At 42.0% G+C, this 21913-nt stretch overlaps 1 protein-coding gene across 1 annotated transcript in view; it reads left to right on the forward strand.

Annotated features, from left to right (window-relative positions):
- Positions 1 to 8402: 8402 nt before the first annotated feature.
- FER1L6 (fer-1 like family member 6) overlaps positions 8403 to 21913 on the forward strand; it is a 109084-nt gene continuing 95573 nt past the window's right edge. The window contains exon 1 of the mRNA XM_039527810.1: positions 8403 to 8465. Coding sequence (XP_039383744.1) covers positions 8431 to 8465 — 35 coding nt within the window. The 5' untranslated portion in view covers positions 8403 to 8430. The remainder of the gene's footprint in view (positions 8466 to 21913) is intronic.

Genomic DNA, 21913 nt, shown 5'->3' on the forward strand with positions numbered 1-21913 from the left:
ATAACACATCCTACTGCCTGCTAACCCTTCATTTTAAGTGGTCTCCTACAGCATATATGAACGTCTTATGCTTAACAATCTGGTCATAGAATCATAGAATCTCAGGGTTGGAAGGGACCTCAGGAGGTCATCTAGTCCAACCCCCTGCTCAAAGCAGGACCAATCCCCAACTAAATAATCCCAGCCAGGGCTTTGTCAAGCCTGACCTTAAAAACCTCTAAGGAAGGAGATTCCACCATCTCCCTAGGTAACCCATTCTAGTGTTTCACCACCCTCCTAGTGAAAAAGTTTTTCCTAATATCCAACCTAAACCTCCCCCACTGCAACTTAAGACCATTACTCCTTGTTCTGTCATCTGCTACCACTAAGAACAGTCTAGATCCATCCTCTTTGGAACCCCCTTTCAGGTAGTTGAAAGCAGCTATCAAATCCCCCCTCATTCTTCTCTTCTGCAGACTAAACAATCCCAGTTCCCTTAGCTTCCCCTCATAAGTCATGTGCTCCAGACCCCTAATCATTTTTGATGCCCTCTGCTGGACTCTTTCCAATTTTTCCACATCCTTCTTGTAGTGTGGGGCCCAAAACTGGACTCAGTACTCCAGATGAGGCCTCATCAATGTCAAATACAGGGGAATGATCATGTCCCTCCATCTGCTGGCAATGCCCCTACTTATACAGTCCAAAATGCCATTAGCCTTCTTGGCAACAAGGGCACACTGTTGACTCATATCCAGCTTCTCATCCACTGTAACCCCTAGGTCCTTTTCTGCAGAACTGCTGCTTAGCCATTCGGTCCCTAGTCTGTAGCAGTGCATAGGATTCTTCTGTTCTAAGTGCAGGACTCTGCACTTGTCCTTATTGAACCTCATCAGATTTCTTTTGGCCCAATCCTCTAATTTGTCTAGGTCCCTCTGTATCCTATCCCTACCCTCCAGCGTATCTACCAATCCTCCCAGTTTAGTGTCATCTGCAAACTTGCTGAGGGTGCAGTCCACACTATCCTCCAGATCATTAATGAAGATATTGAACAAAACCGGACCCAGGACCAACCCTTGGGGCACTCCACTTGATACCGGCTGCCAGCTAGAGATGGAGCCATTGATCACTACCCATTGAGCCTGATGATCTAGACAGATTTCTATCCACCTTGTAGTCCATTCATCCAGCCCATACTTCTTTAATTTGCTAGCAAGAATACTGTGGAAGACTGTATCAAAAGTTTTGCTAAAATCAAGGAATAACACCTCCACCGCTTTCCCCTCATCCACAGACCCAGTTATCTCCTCATAGAAGGCAATTAGGTTAGTCAGGCATGACTTGCCCTTGGTGAATCCATGCTGACTGTTCCTGATCACTTTCCTCTCCTTTAAGTGCTTCAGAATTGATTCGTTGAGGACATGCTCCACGATTTTTTTTATGGACTGAGGTGAGACTGACTGGCCTGTAGTTCCCCAGATCCTCCTCCTTCCCTTTTTTAAAGATGGGCACTACATTAGCCTTTTTCCAGTCATCCGGGACCAACCCTGATCTCCGTGAGTTTTCAAATATAATGGCCAATGGCTCTGCAGTCACATCCGCCAACTCCTTTAGCACCCTCGGATGCAGTGCATCTGGCCCCATGGATTTGTGCTCGTCCAGCTTTTCTAAATAGTCCTGAACCATTTCTTTCTCCACAGAGGGCTGGTGACTTTCTCCCCTTGCTGTGCTGCACAGTGCAGTAGTCTGGGAGTTGACTTGTTCATGAAGACAGAGGCAAAAAAATCATTGAGTACATTAGCTTATTCCACATCCTCTGTCACTAGGTTGCCTCCCTCATTCAGTAAGGGGTCCACACTTTCCTTGACCTTCTTCTTGTTGCTAACATATCTGAAGAAACCTTGTTACTCTTAACATCTCTTGCTAGCTGCAACTCCAAGTATGATTTGGCCTTCCTGATTTCACTCCTGCATGCCTGAGCAATATTTTTATACTCATCCCTGGTCATTTGTCCAATCTTCCACTTCTTGTAAACTTCTTTTTTTGTGTTTAAGATCAGCAAGGATTTCACTGTTAAGCCAAGCTGGTTGCCTGCCATATTTACTATTCTTTCTACACATCGGGATGGTTTGTTCCTGCAACCTTAATAAGGATTCTTTAAAATACAGCCAGCTCTCCTGAACACCTTTCCCCTCATGTTATTCTCCCAGGGGATCCTGCCCATCAGTTCCCTGAGGGAGTCAGTGTCTGCTTTTCTGAAGTCCAGGGTCCATATTCTGCTGCTCTCCTTTCTTCCTCATGTCAGGATCCTGAACTCAACCATCTGATGGTCACTGCCTCCCAGGTTCCCATCCCACTTTTGCTTCCCCTATTAATTCTTCCTTGTTTCTGAGCAGCAGGTCAAGAAGAGCTCTGCCCCTAGTTGGTTCCTCCAGCACTTGCACCAGGAAATTGTCCCCTACATTTTCCAAAAACTTCCTGGATTGTCTGTGCACTGACTGCTGTGTTGCTCTCCCAGCAGATATTGGGGTGATTGAAGTCTCCCATGAGAACCAGGGCCTGTGATCTAGTAACTTTTGTTAGTTGACGGAAGAAAGCCTCATCCCCCCCTTGTCAGGTGGTCTATAGCAGACTCCCACCTTGTATTTAGCTTGGACACGCTGGTTACCTTCTCCAGATCCAACAAAGATTGAAAAGTTTGTCCTTTCCACCAAAAGAAGTTGGTCCAATAACAGATATTACCTCACCTACCTTGTCTTTCTCATATCCCAGAACCAACATGGCTTCAACCGTATGGCAAACCAGAGTTAACTATACAGTTTGCACATAGATATTATGGAGAAAGCATTTGGCTTGTTCTAAATTCCGCAGAGCAAAAGGCAATGGAGCTCTGTGGAGCTGAAACACAACTAGTAATAATACTTTGCAGCAAAATTTTCCAAATCCAGGTGCCTAAAATTAGGTTCCTAAATCTATATGGAGGCTCCTAGAAAACACTTTTATTTACGAGCCTAACTATGGATTTAAGAGCTTAGCTTTAGGACCTCAGTTTGAAAATGCAGGCTTGTGTTTTTAGATAGTGCCTTTCATCTGAGGATCTCAAAGCATTTTACAAGCATTGCTTACATCTCTCAACACTCTCCTGTGAGATAGGTAAATAGTTTATATCCACTAAAAGAGGGAGCCCCACCTGAAAGGTTACATAACTTTTCTGAGATGATCAGTGACAGAGCTGGGAATAGAATCCTGAAGCTCTGCTTTCTTCTTTCTACTTCCAACAACTGGGTCACCTGCCATCCCAATAAAATCATGGGTTAGCGCTAAGTCAGGAATGTTTTATGATAGAGACCTGAGCTGAGTCATATTTTTTAATGAAACAACGCAGGAAAAACCTCTCCTTTTGTAAGCTGTTTAGTTCCATTATACTGATGATATATTATGACTTGTTGCTTGATACAGCCCCACCTAAATTTATCAGAGTGCCCAAAGAAACACCTCCTTTGTAAATAGGAAAGGCTTTTCTCATCACCATTGTATGCATGCAAGAAAAAAAAAAGCACTCTGGCAGCATTGAGCTGCTCTGGACACAAAGCAACCATCAACTTGGTTTTACTGGTCACTTAAGCGAGGCTAATGGCTGCTTTGCATCTCTGGAGAGATGCAAAATAGCCTGAGAGGACAGATGAATCTGGCCTAATAGTGCCAACAATTTCACGCTGATTGGCTTGATGCTGCTCCAGTGAAGTTGATGAATATTTTCCCTTTGACAACAGTGGGAGCTGAAGAGCAGGGCTGGACTCTGAGCACGGGAAAAAAAATGACTTTATTAGACTTTATTTTATATATTTTAAATTTTATGCACAATGTGATGATTTCAATGTACATTTTAAATATTTATCTTCAAATTGAACAAGTCATTTGGGGACTGTTCACCTGAAACTTAAATGTGAACGATAACTAGCAAGGCATGCTCGCTTTGTGCAGGCAGCAATTCAGAATTATTCTGGTGTTATTTATTACTCACATTAAAGTGGTGACCAGAGGCACAAACGAGATCAGGGCCTCGCTATGCCAGCCCCTGTCTATGCACATAGTAAGAGACAGTCCCTGTTTGGAAGAGCTTACAGCCTAAGTAGAAAAGAAGCGTTACCACCATCTTACAGGGGAGGAAGTACAGAGAGATTAAGTGATTTGGTTTTGTTTTCTTTAAAACATCTAATCTGTTGTTTATTAATTTATTTATGTAATTGTATTGCAGTAGCACTGAGGAGCCTTAGTCATGGACCAGGACCCCGTTGTGCTAGGTGCTGTCCAAACACAGAACAAAAATACAGTCCCTGCCCCTGAACAATTGACATTCTATGTATAAGACAGGTTAAGGCAGATACAGGCAGACAGGGAGAGCATGAGAAAACCATATTGTAACTTGCCATTTATATGTCAGTGGCATCTTGTCTACTGATGTTATTGTCTACTGGATGTTTATATAATGAAGATGCAAACAGGAGGGCTGTGTGGTTGCATTGTTTATTACTGGCTGATATTCCAGATATCGTTGTCACTCATGTAGGTTGCTCAGCTGGTAAAGAAGGTTAAAGCTGTACTGAGAGAACAGGACCACAGAAGCAGAAGAGAGATTATTATATCTTGATTATTGTGTAATGAATAAAGATGGTTAAACTGGTTGCATAAAAACAAACATCTTTCTGAGATTCACCAAAGTCTGGTTTATGCCTCGGCACTTCAGATTGCCCGCTAGACCTGGAAACGCAAGCACTGACGTTAGTAATAGAACATGCTGTTCTGTCCCATTTCAGTAAAGTAAGAGCATAGATTCACAGAGTCCAAGGCCAGAAGAGGCCATTGTGATCATCTAGTCTGACCTCCTGTACAACACAGGCCATAATTCCTAGAGCAGATCTTTTAGAAAAACATCCAATCTTGATTTTTAAAAGTGTCAGTACTGGAGAATCCCCACGATTCCTTGGTAAATTGTTCCAATGGATAATTACCCTCACTCTCAAAAATGTATGTCATATTTCCAGCCTGCAATTGCATAGTAAAGACCATATCAGATCTCTGGTTCATCTAGTATAATATCCTTCCTTCAGAAGTGAAGGGTGCTTCAGAGAGAGAAAGGTGTAACCCTAGCAAAAAATCATCTTAATGTGAGTTACTGTACTATGAAGTTAGCCACGGGATTTCTTCCTCACCACAGCTAGTGATCAGTGTACACCCCAAAGCCTGGGGATTGATGACCCTTATAATTTTTACATCCATCTCTCCCAACGTTCAGCCTTCTCTCTTTAATGTAAGTGGGCAGCTCACTCATGAGATAAATAAGTGAAATAGATAACTGGAAGGCTTAGGCACTGATTTTACAATGTGATGCCCAAGGGTGGATCCCACTTAACTCATTGGTACGCTACCTTCACACTTCATATTGCAGGACGTTAAATTGCAGAGATTGAAGTTTATGGTTTTCCCTGTGGCCATAGGGCAGGGCCCCTTGTTCCTTTAACCTTTTCCATTTTTCCCGTATTTTTCTTACAGTTGCTGTTTAAGCGATTGTATTTGGTTTAAACTTAATCTAGTGATCAGTGGATCAGGGAAGTGGCCGGTGAGGAGAGAGTATCCTGGATTGGGGACACCCTAGCTCCTGTCCTAAATGACCGTGATAAAAGTACCGATTAAGCCTCCCAGGAATCCTGGGCCCAGCCTTGTCAGGGTTATGAGGACTCTGATATGCGGGAAATTGAAAGAGGAGTCCTCGAGGTCAGGAAGACATTGAAGTAAAGGAAGTTGGGGAGAGAAGCCAGATCCTTTTGCGATCTGATTCCACTGGGATAGTGCAGAAGCCAGGGAAATTCCCCACAATAGTGGGACCATTCCCCGCCTTACACCAGCAAACTGTTCCTCTTTAGCATCATGGTTCACTCCCTCATTCCGTGGGTTGGCAAGGGTTGGGAATGCTGTGGAAACAACCTTGAGGGAAGAGCAGGAGAAAATGGGGCCCTTCCCTCTCTCTCAATGCCTTCTGAGTGATGCTTGAAGAAGCATCAACCAGATCCTCAGTCAGGGAATGGTGGGCATGTCATGGGTGTGATTGATGGCACACAAGGTGGGGAAAACCAAAGGATGTTTTTTGTTATCTAAATAATTAGATCTGTGCACCACTCACTATATTCCAATATTTCATTGAAATTAATATTGCACGTTGGGTTTTGATTTATCAAATTTATATTGCAGAAAGACACAACACAGGCCAACATTTTAAAAAGGGACTAGTGATTTGGGATGCCTCCATTCTTGGATACCTATTTAAGAATTTTTAGAGGCCTCTTGCAAAAAGATATGGGAAGAAGAATAAATACCAAATGAGTGGGAAAATGGTTATATAGTGAAGCTGCACTGGAGGAGCATTCAATTGCTGTCCACAGGGGCGGCTCTAGCAATTGCGCTGCCCCAAGCAGGGCGGCATGCCGCGGGGGGTGCTCTAGCGGTCGCCAGTCCCGCGGCTCCGTTGGACCTCCTGCAGAATGCCGCCCCAAGTGTGCGCTTGGCGCGCTGGGGTCTAGAGCCGGCCCTGGCTGTCCATTCCAAGTAAAGTACTTACATGCATTATCCTGGGCAGAATAAAGTAGATTCAAGGCTACAACACTGACAGGGAGGAGAAATCATGCACAGATCAGACAGTAACCTTATGTATCACCATAGAACTGTTGATCAAATGTCAGTCATCATTTTATATGAATTTCATAGATTTCCAAAAATCATTGAATGCAGTGGATAGAATGGTCTTATGCAAGCTGCTATGCCACTGTGGGAGCCCCCAGAAATTTGTTAACATCATCCACAGTTTCTATAAAAATAGGACATGACACGTAATGCATAATAGCCAGTTGACTAAGCCATTCGAGAATGCTACCAGCATCAGACAAAGATGTCTTTTGTCACTCATAATCTTCTTATTGGTAATAAGAGACACCACAGAGTGACCAATGGGTATAAAATGGACTCTCACACAGACACTCAGAGGACCTTGACTTTGCAGACATCAATCTCCTGACTCATACCCACAGAGACATTCAACAAAAACAAACGATTTTCAGATCTATGTGCAATGAGTAAGGTTAAAAATTAACACCAAGGATATGAAAACCATGAAAATCAATACACAACAAGAAACACCCATAACACTTCCTGGGACTGACATAGAAGAGGTTTAACACTTCACATCTCTTGGCAGTATCGTAAGCAAAAAGGGTGGAATAGATGAAGATGTTAAAGCCAAAATAGCAAAAGCCAGACATGCCTTTGTAACTTTGAAGCCAATCTGGCGAAATAGAAGCCTTGTCCACCAAACCAAACTTTGAATATTTAACACCATTGTAAAGTCTGAATTACTGTATGGCAATGAAATTGGAGACTTATTAACAGTTTACTATCTAAACTTGAAGTTTTCATAAATATCTGCCTGAGACAAATTCTTAGTATTAAATGTGCAGAAAAAAATCACAGAGAGCTTTGGAGCAGGACAAAACAGAAACGAGTAGGACAGGAAATTACAGAATGAAAATAGAGAGGGCTAGGACACTCATGGACGAAAGACACGAGCAACATGACAAGAAAGGCATTGGATTGGAATCCCCAGGGAGAGAGGCGAAGAAGTAGACCAAGGACAATATGGAAATGCACTATCAAAGCAGAATTAAAAGCTATCAAAATGACATGGGAAGAAGCCAAGACTGCAGCAAGAGATCATCAAAGATGGAAGGTGGTAGTGAAGGCCCTATGTTCTGTATAGAATAAAAAGGCATAACCCAAGTCCAGGTAAGACACCTTAAAGGGGCCTCATTTTCAGAGGGCAGGTCCTCAGCCAGGGCTGGATTTACACCTTACGCACCCATAGGCACAGCATCTTCAGTGCTCATCCACCTACAGCTGACCTCCGTGTTGCACACAGTTTCAGAGAGGTAAGGTGCTCCTAGAATGCTTGTGCCCCTAGGCACATGCCTACTCTGCCTAACTGGAAATCCAGCCCTGTACTCAGCACTTCCTGAAATTCAGGCCCTTTTAAGGAGGCATCCAAAACCACTAGTCACTTTTGTAAATCTTGGCTATAATAGGATGGGCAATTTTTACTATCCTTTGGGCTCAGAAATGTTATTAGAAAACATTACGTGGCGGGCTTTTCTTTTCTTTTCTTTTCTTTTCTTTTCTTTTCTTTTCTTTTCAGTAGTATTTGGTAAACAAAGATTTCAGTAGACTAAAGGAGAGTTAATGTTTACACAGTCACATAGTTCTTAGTCCTGGTGCAGTGTTTACCAATCTGACTAACCTGTCACTGCATTTTATACATGCAAGTAGATGAAACATAAATACAGATATGAGGTGGGGAGTATGTTCAGAATGTAACAGGCAATCACTGCAAGAAAAACATTCTCTAACAGGATGGAGCCCTCAGAAAGTACTCCACAGTCCCACAGGTACGTCTAAAAGCCTCAAAGATTTCTTCCAAGGCTTGATTTTTATTCAGCTAGTTAAATCTTATGAAATTTCCTTGAAGGAAAGGAAACCTAGCAAACCCCTTAATGTTGTTTAATTGGCTATGTGCAATTAGTAAGGTTGAAAATTAACACCAAGTAGTAGTAATTGCCATTGCTGTTTTATATGTTGGTGTTCCCCAGTTCTTTGCACTTTATCCAGTCATTTACACCTGTGCAAAGTCAGTGTACAATTTTTTGAGGTTGGGATGGTGAAGGCTTACACCCACATCAGATGTAAATGACTACATAAGGTGCAAGGAAGTGGAGATACGGGCCCTGTGTGTATAATCTGTCTCTCTCTGTGAATTTGTGTGTACGTGTCTGTATATAATGTACCAGAGCCTCAGCTCGTGTAAATTGATATAGCTGCATTCCATGGAGTAAAACCGCTCTATCCCAGTTGAGGATCTGGCCCGTTTTATAATATACCTTGTAAAATAATATATTACAAATATTGCGTTCCTGTAAAAGTTGCTGCCTTCCTACAGGACAGGAAGAATTTTAGAGAAACAGGACTGTGAATACAGGGGTAAATCTTGTCTCTTTGTCTGTGGTATCAGAGAGCCATAACTTGCAATAAGATTGGTGAGTTCCACTGTGTGGAGGGCCAGTGTGAAGGGGTTGGTGGTTGGGGATTACACAGATCTACTGGCCACATGCCTGTGCATTTGGGAAAGTGCTAATGTTATTCAGTGGCCTGGCCCCTAAGTCTCAGCCAAGCCTGGATACTCTGGCTTGGCAGCAGGCAGGGGGAAGAATTTCTCCATCATATAGCACAGATAACTCTGAGGTCTTTTCAGTGTTGTCATATTTTTAGATTTTAAATCATCTGTGATATAGTTTGACACCCTTTCAAAGCATGTAGATTAGCCAGAGTGTGTTTTTAAGGTTGTCAAAGGAAGCAAATAATGATCCATTTAGCAAGGTTGCTTTGAATGAACCTGATAGTTCAACTGTCAAATCTGATGTCAGTTATTAAAAATATGTAAATGTTTAGACAAATAGCACAGATGAAATCAGATGATTGCAGTGGCTGACCTGTAAGACATCACTGATGGTATTATATTGATGATTAGATATTAGAGGTTCAAATGCAATATATGGGAACATATCACTGTGAATCTAATAAAAATTAGTTCCAATACTGGTGCATGCACATGTACAGCAGTAAATTTTAAACAGTAGGCCGTCAAATAGGATCACGTATCCAAGGCATTAATCCAGCTGCAAGAGGTGCAGGCAAACTTTGGGGATTGGAAGACCTCCATTCAGAAGTGGTCTTGGCACCTGGCCAAAATGATCTTCAGTGATTCCCTTTGATATGTATCTGGTTGAGTCTGCCCTGGACATCATATGGGTTTGGTGTGTTGTGTTGTGAATAAGCTAAATCTTTAATATGACAAATCCTTTGACCCTTCAAAATGCAAAAATGGTGTAGAATTAGGAGAGATGAAAATGAGCAAAGGAAGATGGCTAGATCTGTTAGACTGTGCAATAATGTGCAGGAGGTCAGACTAAATGATCATGATGGTCCCGTTTGACCTTTAAAGTCTGTGAGTCTATGAGATTCCAAAGGAAATCCCACTATCGAATCATAGTAGGACAAAATATTTAAAAATATACTCTATGGGCTAACAAGTAATGTCTCTCTCTAACCTCTATGATTCTATGAAAAAGAAGCATGAAATTAACTCTTCATTAAACCCTCTATTAAGATTCATCCTGGATTCCATTTGGCAGAATAGAATGGATGACTCTGATACAGTGAATTTCTTTCCTGGGACTTTCTCTAGTTGTATGAATGGAATACTAGTTTGTTGAAAATTGTTACTGAATTAACCAATAGTGTTTACATTATAATTTCTAGTTGATTACTTTTTATATTAAAGTTCCTTCTTACTATAGTAACTAAGTTTTACTCTTAGAAATGATCCGTTTAAATTAGGGAGATAATTTACTTTCCCCTCTAATTTCCCTCCTGTTGAGAGCACTATATACTGGGAAATGATTAAGGAAGCTAGGAGCCTTCCTTTAAAAAATTTTTTTTAGGAAATATGTATTGATGTGAGAATTACATTCCCTTCATTTGCATTTGTTCAGCACTGACAGATTAATGATTATTCCCGTAATAAAATGTTATTGGATTTATTGGAAAATTCCATGGAAAGTTAAGTTTTGATTGAAAGAGTCAGAATTTAAAACAGCCAAAAAACCCTATGCACAAAACCAGACTCACCTACTGAATTTCACATAAATGTGTGTGAAGAAAGTGAATTTTTCTTTCTTTTTTTACATTTTTTTCCAGGCAAATCTAGTGGAGGCCATTGGGACTATAGCAGTTAGGGTTGGTTAATATATGAGCTTCACCAAAACTTTTGGTCATTTCATGAACTACATTTTTTTTTGATGGTTCAAAAATGTTGTTTAAGGGCCACCTCACCAATAGCTACTTCTGATAAGAAAGGACCTTGTGGGAGTAGCCAAACAGTCCTGCATAATCCCTCAAAATTAGGCATAAGTAGGATTTAAGTAGTGCATATACCTAATGCTGACTATGCTCAAGAGTGAATTCCACCCAAGTCACCCAGCTGGTGGAAAGCACATGCACCAGAGAGTTTTAGGGAGGGCAGAAACAATATTGTCCACCTGGTATTCTTGTGCATTACATTCTGCGTAAATCCTGACTGAATTAGCAAAGACATAAAGAAAATTCATCTGTTTATATCAAGTCATGGCAAATGTACGGGACTGCTATAGGATCTGTACTAGGTATGGGCTTCACAGAGCTCACACACAGCCTCGAGCTTCTCGAGTTCTTTTGTTTTTCATTCTCCACAGGGTCAATTCTAGTGGCAGTAATAGTAGAACATATAGTACAATGCACTCATGAAGTCTCCGAGCCACTACTGGATAGACCATACATCCTTACAGAGTCAAATTTCAAGAGATTTCAGGAAAATAAACCTAAATCAACCCATTTGAAATATGTCAGTGATGTATAAATACATCAAAATGTCTGTGTTCCCGTCATGGCAAGATTATCTCAGTTGACACTGGACTGGACACACATGTATCCCATTGGCTGTTCAGGGCATGCTTGACTCAGCTGCATCCCATTCACTGGTCATCTTACTTTATCACAACAAATTATGTTAAATAATAAAGTGTGATCAAGATCAAGCTGTTCTCAAGGGTGGCCAAGATCTGCTTGGAGCAGAGTCTGAGGGTGTGGGGAAAGGTGGCTTTTCTGGGACTAGCCAGGTCAGTCCCTGGCACTGGTAAGAGAAGTCTCAGGGCTGCCCTAATTTGTGCCCAACTGCCTGTGGGCCTCATAGAGCTGTTCCAGCAGTCACGAACAGCTGCAGCACAGCAGTACTCTAGCCATGCCCCCTACATGCTTCCTAAACTAGGGATTGACAAAGTGATGGGGAGATGGCAGAGTCTCTGTGCTGGCCTTATGCCAGTGAGGTTCTTCTCTATGCCAGCGGATTTCCTCAGTGGCGAGAACCATTGGGTGTGCAGACCTTTTGTTCCAGCAAAGCCAACACACTGGAACTGTAGGTCATTGATGAATTGCGCCATTCTTCTTCAGCTTCCAAGCTGCAGACCTCTGTTTTCTGAAACCATTGTAGAGGATTCCATTTTTCATTTGCTGCAGATGGATCAAATGGCTTCTGTATCCCAGCCATACTTGTGAATTGCAGGTCTATTCACGTGAGCTGCAATGGCAAAATGATACCCTAGATGAGTGTTGAAGTGAAGTCTACATGTGGCCTTTCCTGCAGCAAGAAGCTACTGTCCTTGCATATTAATTTGTCTAAGGCATAAACTCATAAAGAATTTGATGAGAAGGGGAAATTAAGTTTAACAAGTCGGTGATAGGAAAAACTCCAAGTAATTTCAATTTTTAGTAAGGCTTACTCTTTTGCCCACCTCTTAACAAGATTGAAGCAAATTTTTCCAGCTGTCTTCTAACTTGAAACGCAAATTGTAATTATCCAGTTTCTGAGAGAATATCATACAGTGCCAGATGTAATTAGAAAGCATCTGTGAAAGGTAAGGCTTACATGAAAAAGAAAAGGCATAATAAATCATTTTGGAAAGTTGGCAAGATAATGTGGAAGCTAGCATGGAAAAAGCTAACGGGGAAGCAGTGCAATATACAGTTTGTGTGTACATTTCAAGGAAAGGGAGTAGTGAAACCTTCTAATCTGGAGGACTGGTTGATTTAGGGCTTTGGTAATGGCGTCTGGAACCTCCCTTTTCTAGGTCACTGGCCCAAATCCAAGGAGGGTAATGATCAGAAATTGTTACTCATCTGTTGGCGTGTTTGGTGTCCCATTATTATTGCAGTTATTATTTTTGTTGAGGTAGTACTTATGAGCTAAGCCCTGTGCAAACAAAGAACAAAAATAGTCCCTGCTCCAAAGAGATTACAGTCTAAGTAAGTATCTCATGTTAAATGAGTTGATGGTCTCCATCCACCTTGTAATGGGCAGGTGTTTCTAGATCAGTGGGGATTTCTGGTATTTACCTGATTTAAACGAAGCATGTCAAGTAATTGTGAACCCTCAAGTTGTTCACATAAGTAACCTATGGGAACACATGATACAGTAGAAACTCAGAGTTAAGAACACCAACATTACGAACTGACCAGTCAACCACACACCTCATTTGGAACCAGAAGCACGCAATCAGGCAGCAGCAGAGACCAAAAACCAAAAAAAACCAAAAGGCAAATACAGTACAGAACTGTGTTAAACGTAAACTACTAAAAAAATAAAGGGAAGGTTTAAAGAAAAAAGATTTGACAAGGGAAGGAAATTGTTTCTGTGCTTGTTTCATTTAAATTAAGGTGGCTAAAAGCAGCATTTTCTTCTGCATAGAACATTTTCAAAGCTGTATTAAGTCAATGTTCGGTTGTAAATCTTTGAAAGAATGACCATAACGTTTTGTTCAGAGTTAAGAACAACCTCCGTTCCCCATGTGTCCGTAACTCTGAGGTTCTACTGTATATTACTGCCATTGTCCTTCCTTTCCCCCACCCCTCCTTTTGTTTTGTTACTCTCACTTGTTTTATCTTGCCTTAAACAAGCTTGTAAGAACCACGTCTGCCTCAGTATTTGTACAGCACTTACCACAAAGGGGTCAAAATCCTGAGTCCTTGGTGCGCTACCACAATACAAATAATAAATAATATGATAAAATCACCATCCTAGGGGGCGCGCAGTGTCATGCTTTGCTGATAAGCTCAGCAGAGGCCAAGGACTGGAAAGGCCTGGAGAATGAACTAATTATCTTTTCATCCCAGGTGGTGATCCCTCCAGGTTCCTTGTAGTTTCCCAGTACAGTGTGCCTTATTTGCCACCAAAAGATCCTATGAACTTGCTGCTTTGCTTTTCATTACTGATTAGGTATTTTTTCATGGCATGTACTGTGTCCACAGGTGTGATCAATTATAACAAGGCATGAGCATTAAATGCTTTAGTCACCATTGTGAGATAGTTATTTCCTGGACAGGAGATGACGTTGGTACAACTCTTCTGCCCTGGTCAGAAAGGTCTGATAATTTGCAATGCCATCCTAACAATGGGCACAACTGTATATGTACAGGGGGGAGGGATAGCTCAGTGGTTTGAGCATTGGCCTGCTAAACCCAGGGTTGTGAGTTTAATCCTCAAGGGGACCACTTAGGGATCTGGGGCAAAAATCAGTACTTGGTCCTGCTAGTGAAGGCAGGGGGCTGGACTCAATGACCTTTCAAGGTCCTTTCCAGTTCTAGGAGATTGGTATATCTCCTATTATTAGCTATGAGTGCACCAGTTCAGAAACATGCTAGCAGCTCTGTCTACTTAGTCGGTGCTTAAGGGGATGTACCATCCATGGCTGAGCTCTGGGAAGGTATTAAGTATCTGAAAGTAAGCATCTCTGATCGTCACCATCTAGAAAGGCTTGTCAATGCTCTTTGATGAAGAGTATTAATATGTAAAGAGGAAGGTGCCTCCAGTGACGACTCTATCTCCAGAGTGTCCATTCAGTGCCCTGGCTGGTTACAAGCTGAATAGATCAGCAGTAGAAGGAAAATAGGTCCCTTCGTTTATGTTTAGTGATTAACAAGTCCCTGAAGTGTCAGATAATCTCGCTTTTCAACCTCTTCTCTGTCTTTGCCTCTTTTCCATGTTGGTCGTCTCTCCCCAGAGCAAGCGGTTTGTTTAAAAGAACAGAAATGGCGTTATTTGTTGTTCTGGTGTTCTTTCACCAGAACAGGAGAGATTGTTGGGAAATTGGAGATTTTGCTAGGATATTGGTGACGATCATATAAGGACCCCTGAAATTTTAAGCTGTTCTTATCTGAACAGATTGTCGCCTTTTTTTAGTTTCCTTAAAAAAAAAATCTTCCTAAGAGGTGGCAAACACACCCACATGCCCTGTGTTGGTGGCAGCAGATGGGAGTGAATAACTGATGGGACAAAACATAATGTTATGAAACTTTGTGTAAGAGGAGACAAACTTCTGAGTGGTCACGCGGAACAAGTCAATAACATTTTTTTCTTACCTACTGTTTATAAATCTGATCTCTCCCTCCTCTGCCCCCCCCCACCCCGATGCTGCTTTTGCCACATCTACCTTCCTTGGGATCTGAGAAAACCTGTAAAAAGATTAAAGGTCATGACTAGGGCCCTACCAAATTCATGGTCCATTTTGGTCAATTTCACAGTCATAAGATTTTAAAAATCACAAATTTCATTTCAGCTATTAAAATCTGAAATTTCAAGATGTTGTAATTGTAGGGGTCCTGACCCAAAAAGGAGTTGTGGGGAGGGTTGCAAGGTTATTGTTTGGGGGTGGGGGAGGTTGTGGTATTGCTACTCTTACTTCTGTACTGCTCCTGGCTATGGCACTGCCTTCAGAGTTGGACAGCTGGAGAGCAGCAGCTGCAGTCAGGGAGCCCAGCTCTGAAGGCAGAGCCACCGCCAGCAGCATCACAGAAGTATGGATGACCTGGTATGGTATTGCCACCCTTACTCCTGTACTCTTGCTGGCAGGGTGCTGCTTTCAGAGCAGGGCACCTGGTCACCAGTCACCGCTCTGTGGCCACACAGCTCTGAAGGCAGTGCAGAAGTAAAGGTAGCAATACCACAAACCCCTCTAAAATAACTTTGCAACCCCCCTGCAACTCCCTTTGGGTCAGAACCCCCAGTTTGAGAAACGCTGGTCTTCCCCATGAAATCTGTATATTATACGGTTAATTAAAGCACACAAAAGACCAGATTTCATGGTGGGAGACCAGATTTCACAGTGTTTTTCCTGGCTTTGAATTTGGTAGGGTCTTAGTCATGAGCATAAACTGAACTGCAGAAACTTTTAATTGCTCTAGACCTCTGCAGCTGGCATATCTAAATCCAGTGGTCTTGCCCAAACTACTAACTCCCGAATCATTAAAATAGCTGCTACCAAATTAGGCTATTATAATCTACTCAGGAGTAACGGAGACAGCTTTGGAATGACTTTTACTGAGATACATCATCATCTCTCCCAGTCTTTGAAGTGTACCTTTTTCTTGCTGTATTTCATTATTAAAAAAGGCATTAGATATTTTGGCTCAGGACTGACTATGTTCACGTAGAATACGGCTGACACAGGTGATTTCCCTAAACCTAATTTGAATCCCTTTCCCCCAACCATGCTTTAACACTTTCAATCTGCTTTGTGCCAGTCTTTCCCCATATTAGCAAGTTATATAGAGCTACCTTAATGCCCTCTGAGTTAATGAATATCTGAGAGAGACTTTATGTATGAAGAAGGTTGGTAAACGATTTGTTTTCTGTATGAAAAATGTAGACAAAAATGAAACATTTCAGTGTTCTTGCCATTTCAGTTTGATCAAATGCTTGCAAATGTACATTGCTTGCTTCCTCAGTTCTGTATCTCAGTTGCTTGTGGTAGATTTAAAATCAAGGGGTGAAATCCTGGCCCCACTGAAGTCAAATTTTAACTTCAGTGGAGCCAGAAGTTTCACCACTGATTTTTATTATTGTTCTTTCTGTTTTACTGGTTATGTCTCCTTCAGTTCTATCATTAATCTGTCTGAGAACTGTAAAAAAAATTGCAAAGGGTTGCTTTATTTCTTAACTGAGTTTTACAGTGGCTGTCTGGTTTGTTCATCATCTGATTTCTCCTGGCACTATAGTTTTGCTGATACTGTTCAAATTTTAGCATTTAATTAGTTTTCATTAGGTCCACGTGGAAGGAATCATACATTTCTAGTGCATTATCCCTGTAAGATGCAGCACTGCTGAGATTCCTGTTGGGTCTGGTTATTGGACTGAATCCACTATCTCAGAGATAAATACATTTCAGTCTGACCAGACAGCCTTTCCAGTTTTCAGTAACATTGCCTTCCTAATTAGGTGAACTTGGAGGCTCCAGGAAATTCATTTTCGCTTGTTTAAGCAACTATCACTTCCACTTACCTCTTAGACGTCTGTGTCTTTTCCCTAGTTGATTCAGACTGTAATTTTTGTGAAAAAATATTTTTGTTCCTATAGCAGTTTGCATACTTAGGGCTTGTCTACACTTACTGGGGGATTGACGAGCTGTGATCAATGCATCGGCGGTCGATTTAGCGGGTCTTCACTAGACCCACTAAATCAACTGCAGATCGCTCTCCCGTCACCTCCTGTACTCCACTGGATTGTGAAGAGTAGGGGGAGTTGATGGGAGAGTGTCTCCCATCAACATCATGTAGTGTGGACCCTGTGGAAGTAGATCTAATCTACGTTGATTTGAGTTACGCTATTAACGAATTTCCCCTGTAGTGTAGACAAGGGCTAAGTTCCTGCAAGGACAGTAAAAGAGGACGTACTCATTTTCTACTGTATTTGTTTTATATACAATGAAAGACCGGACCAGCATTGCCATTGTTCAAGATGGCTTAAGTTAACACCATCTGAATTATTTTCAAGCCTCATTACTGACCACTAAGTTCTTAGGAGTTCAGATTTTTGCCTTGGAATGTGTGATATCCTTTTTTTCTTGGGGGAAAACTGCGTTGTGAGATGCATGAACACAGAGAGCTGGTCTTGAATTGACATTTTAGTAATAATTTAGTAATAATTAGTATCTTTCCTAGAACTGAAGAAGAGCTCTGTGTGGCTGAAGAGCTTGTCTCTCTCACCAATAGAAGTTGCTCCAGTAACACACATTACCTCACCCGCCTTGTCTCTCTAATATTCTTGGACTGACATTATTAGCAACAAGCAGTACATAAGAGCCTCCTGCTAGATCCATCTATTTATCCATCTCTCTCGCCTTTCCTCCCTCCCATTGGGAGGAGTTTTATGACTCATTCCATATATTATAATAGAATGCATCAGTTTATGCCAAGTGTCAGGTATTTTCAAATCACCTCTCTAATCCTGAAAGGTCTTCACTCCCTCCAACACCTGTGCACCCCATTTCAGATCAACTAGGCTGAATGTTGTGTTATATTCTGAGTGTTTGCAGTATATTTTTTTTAGGAACAAAGTATAAAGATTTCCTTTAAAGTGCAGCTTGGGATCAATCTGTTTGGCCAGCTGTTTCTAGCTTCCACCTTGGTTTTGAAGAGAGGAATTTTTGTTTCAACGGGAAAACCACTGAACAGATTCCTCATCCCACCACCCTTCTCTCTACAGTGCATGCACTCCTGGGACACAATATTTAGCATACACTAAGGAGGAAAATGTTTGCAGGTACCACTTGCTAAAATCATCACTGATATTCCTCCCCAGCCCTAATCTCGTTTCTTGAAACAGAGATCACTCTCACTCGCTGAGCTAATACAATTTCCAGCAATTTCACTTGGCAATATTTTCTAAAGAATTTAACTAGTTTTTATGTAACAGACATCAGTGAATGATCGACACAGTCACAGATTCTGAGGCCACAAGGGGCCACTATGATCATCTGGTCTGACACGTCTTTCCTAGAAAAAATTACTAGGTCAGTTCCCCACGGTGGCTGATTTGTTTTCTTGGCCTCTCCCCTGCATTGGGAAATAGTTTTCCTCTGAACTGGTCACACAGATGAAACTTTTGGCTGTGAAACCCCATCTGATTGTGGGTCTGCACCAAGGTGCTCCATTGTCTTCCAACTGGCTGTATCCCCAGTCTGGCTGCTCACCCCTTCTTCTGGGTTGGTGAAATGTCAGTGAACGTGTGTACCTCCACACTCACACTTTCAGCCTCTACACACCCCTGAGTTTTCAGTTTAGGATCCATTTAAGGCTCTCAGTTTCTCTGTAGGTTACTAGTAAAGGATACATCTGGGTGACTATTTGTAGTGTGAGACTAGTGGTTAATGTTAGAGTAGTGTCTTTATTGTTTTCATTCTGAAGGAGTTTAAGGGTCACAAGTCAGGAGGTGAAGGCTTTGGCAGCCATACAACATTTGGACCATGAGTCCATGCATCCTTACTCCATCCATTCACAGTTTGGCGCCAGTGATGTTACACTGCAATGTGTTCCAAAGATGCTGCAGCTGTCTCTTCAGTAGGGTGGACACAAACTTTCCTTGGAAACTGCTTTTTGATAGATTTTTTTTTCCAAAAGCATCTATTCAAACCTTGAATGATGATGCATGATGGGAAGGTTGATGGACAATTGTCCATATTAGAATTTTAAAAATCTTTTTCCTTTAAAAAATCTAGGAAATTACATACAAAAACTATGTTAAAAGAATATTATTGGGGTTGCCAAGTCAAGCACTTAAAAGTTAGGAAACACCAGACATACAGTTGCCCGTGCAACATTAATTTGGCACCTTTGTGCATGCACATTATAAAATTTAACAACTTAATCGCAGTTTCTTTTGCACAAGACATTTGCCTCACTTATTGCAAAAGTTGGACGCTCAAAGGGGCTGAAGAAAAATTGCACAGACATATATACATCTGGCACTTCTTAACTTTCAAGTGCTTGACTTTGCAACCTAAATAACTTTTTTTTAAATATATTTTTGTATGTAATTATCTGTATACTTCTGGAATTCAGATAGAGGATGGGAGAAAATGGGCCATCCTTAACCACTGCCCTTGAAACAGAAGTGTAGCATAGGTATCAAGTTAGTAACATGGGAGTGATTATGCAGATGAGCTGACATCATGCTTATGAGCATGTTTATACATTCCTAGATATATAGTATGGGAGTACTATGTGAATGCCCATCGTAAGGCTTGGAGCACGGCCACTGTGAATGAGATTTTTCCAGAAGCCTGTACAGACTTAGACTGAGCTGAGTGCTTCTACAGTTAATAAAATGTTCTGGACCTTTTTTCCTGACAAGACTGGTTCCTGAATATTTATTATATGCTATAGGGACGCTAATGCTGCACTGGGACAGAGAAGTCTTGGAGTCAGCATCTAGCTATGATCAGCATTTGAAAAAAAAAGCTCAGGAAGAGATAGGATTTTGAAGCAGGCCATCATAAACTCACAGAGCCATGCAAAACTCTGTCTATATGCCTTTGACACCTATTTTATCTCTTTGGCAGATATTCAGAAAGTTGTGCATGCAATTATGAATTTGTACATGTGCTCACTGCAACTGCATATATAATTGCTACAGTTGTGTCCACAAGTTAGGTTTGCAAAGTTTGTACATTTTTGCATATTCAGTCACATGCACACTTTTCTGAAATTCTGGCCCATGTGGTACACACCACTCCCTTAGATGGACGGCTTTGATTAGAAGAGGACTAAATGAGGCAGTTGACAATGAACTAGTGATAGATGCTTTGTTCCAGGAAAATCTGTGTCCTACTGCAGTGGAAAAATAGTTAGAGGTTGTCAGCACAGCTCAGGATGAAAACATCTCCAACGTTTGTAATGTTTGGACCTATTTTTCATGGCTCATTATAGAGATAAGACCTAGCAAGCTGAAACATTTGACTGGACTACACCAAGATTACTTAGATTGTAAATTGTTTGGGGCACTGTGGGGGGTTTGCCTGTGTGCCCCAGGCCAGCACTACTGCCTAATGGTGATACTCTAGGGCATAACACCTAACGGCAAGAGTCCAAGGGTCAATTTCCTTGGCAGTTATAGTTTGGGATAACATGGCCCAATCACAAGAGTTAAAAGGCTGCTTTGCCTAGTGGCAATAGCTCACGGTAGTGTCACCCACTGGCAAGAGTCCAACAGCCACTTTGCCTAGCAGTTCCAGGGTAGTGTCGTCCCACTGATGAGGTGCGGGAACCCGCGCCCATCCTACTCCACTGGGTTCCAACCCTTGGCCCTTCAAAACAGTGGCCCTTGGTCAGGGTTCAGGGCCTGATACCCCTAAGCACATGTAACGCCAACAGACCCCGGTCGTTGTTGGCTGGGATCAAACCTGGGACCTCTGGAGCTTAATGCATGAGCCAAAAGACACGTCTTTTAGCCAAGGCTGTAGCAAGCTCATCAATCTCTAGCTATTGTAGCTGCCACTAGAGGGGGACAGAGTGCCACACCAAGCAGGCATAGTTTACACAGGGTTACTCCCTGGGTCACTTCCTACCCTTGTTCCAGTCCCTCCGATGTCATTCCAGGTTGGACTTAGAGTGTCTCCTGCATCCCCCTCTGATCCATCTCTGGAGTCTCTTCCACTGGCAACAGCAAGTCATTGCCCTCAGCTCCTGTAGTCAATGGATTTCTAGCTGCTCAGCGATAGGGCTCAGTCCTTATTTATTTATTTGGTATATGCAGGGCTTGGTCCAGGCAACGTTGAGTCCTGGAGGCTTCCCGGCAGGAGGCTGCTGCACTCAGTTGGTCTCTCCTTGGTCAGCCCATACTGAGCTGAGTTGCTCCCTGGTAATTGCTCCCTCCACTGGTAGCATGCCCAGCAGAGGTAGGGGGATGTGGCCTCTTGGGCCCAGAGCAGTTCTTTAATCCTCCCCTCACCAGTGCGGGGCTGGTACACCCTGTCAAAGGCAAGGACTGTCTTTGTTCTGTGTCTGTACAGCATCAAGCACAATGGTCCAGGCTGGAGCTCCTAGGAGCTACTGCAATACAAATAATTAATAATAAATGGGACAGAGTATTGGGGAGTCATGTAGCCAGAAATGAGTGGGTGGATGGTTTACGTTTCTCCTCACCCTTGTTGAACCTTGCTAGGGGAGGAAATACTGTAATATTCTTTCAGCAGAAAGCGTTTTCTATGACATTTGAGGAGCGTTTGGCTTTCTCTTCCATGTTTAAAACCAGTTCGATACGCATTTTAAATGGCTGTGGTGCCATGAAAATGGAAACACAAAAGAAAAAAGGGAAACAGAACAAAACTCTGAAAGCACAACCTGGATCTGTTCCAGAGCTGTGAGAATGGGGTTTAGCACTTTTGCTTTAACTGTTTCAACCCAGGGACCTAAACCT

The sequence above is a fragment of the Mauremys reevesii genome, linkage group 2, assembly GCF_016161935.1.
Source record: "Mauremys reevesii isolate NIE-2019 linkage group 2, ASM1616193v1, whole genome shotgun sequence".
Taxonomy (NCBI): Eukaryota; Metazoa; Chordata; order Testudines; family Geoemydidae; genus Mauremys; species Mauremys reevesii.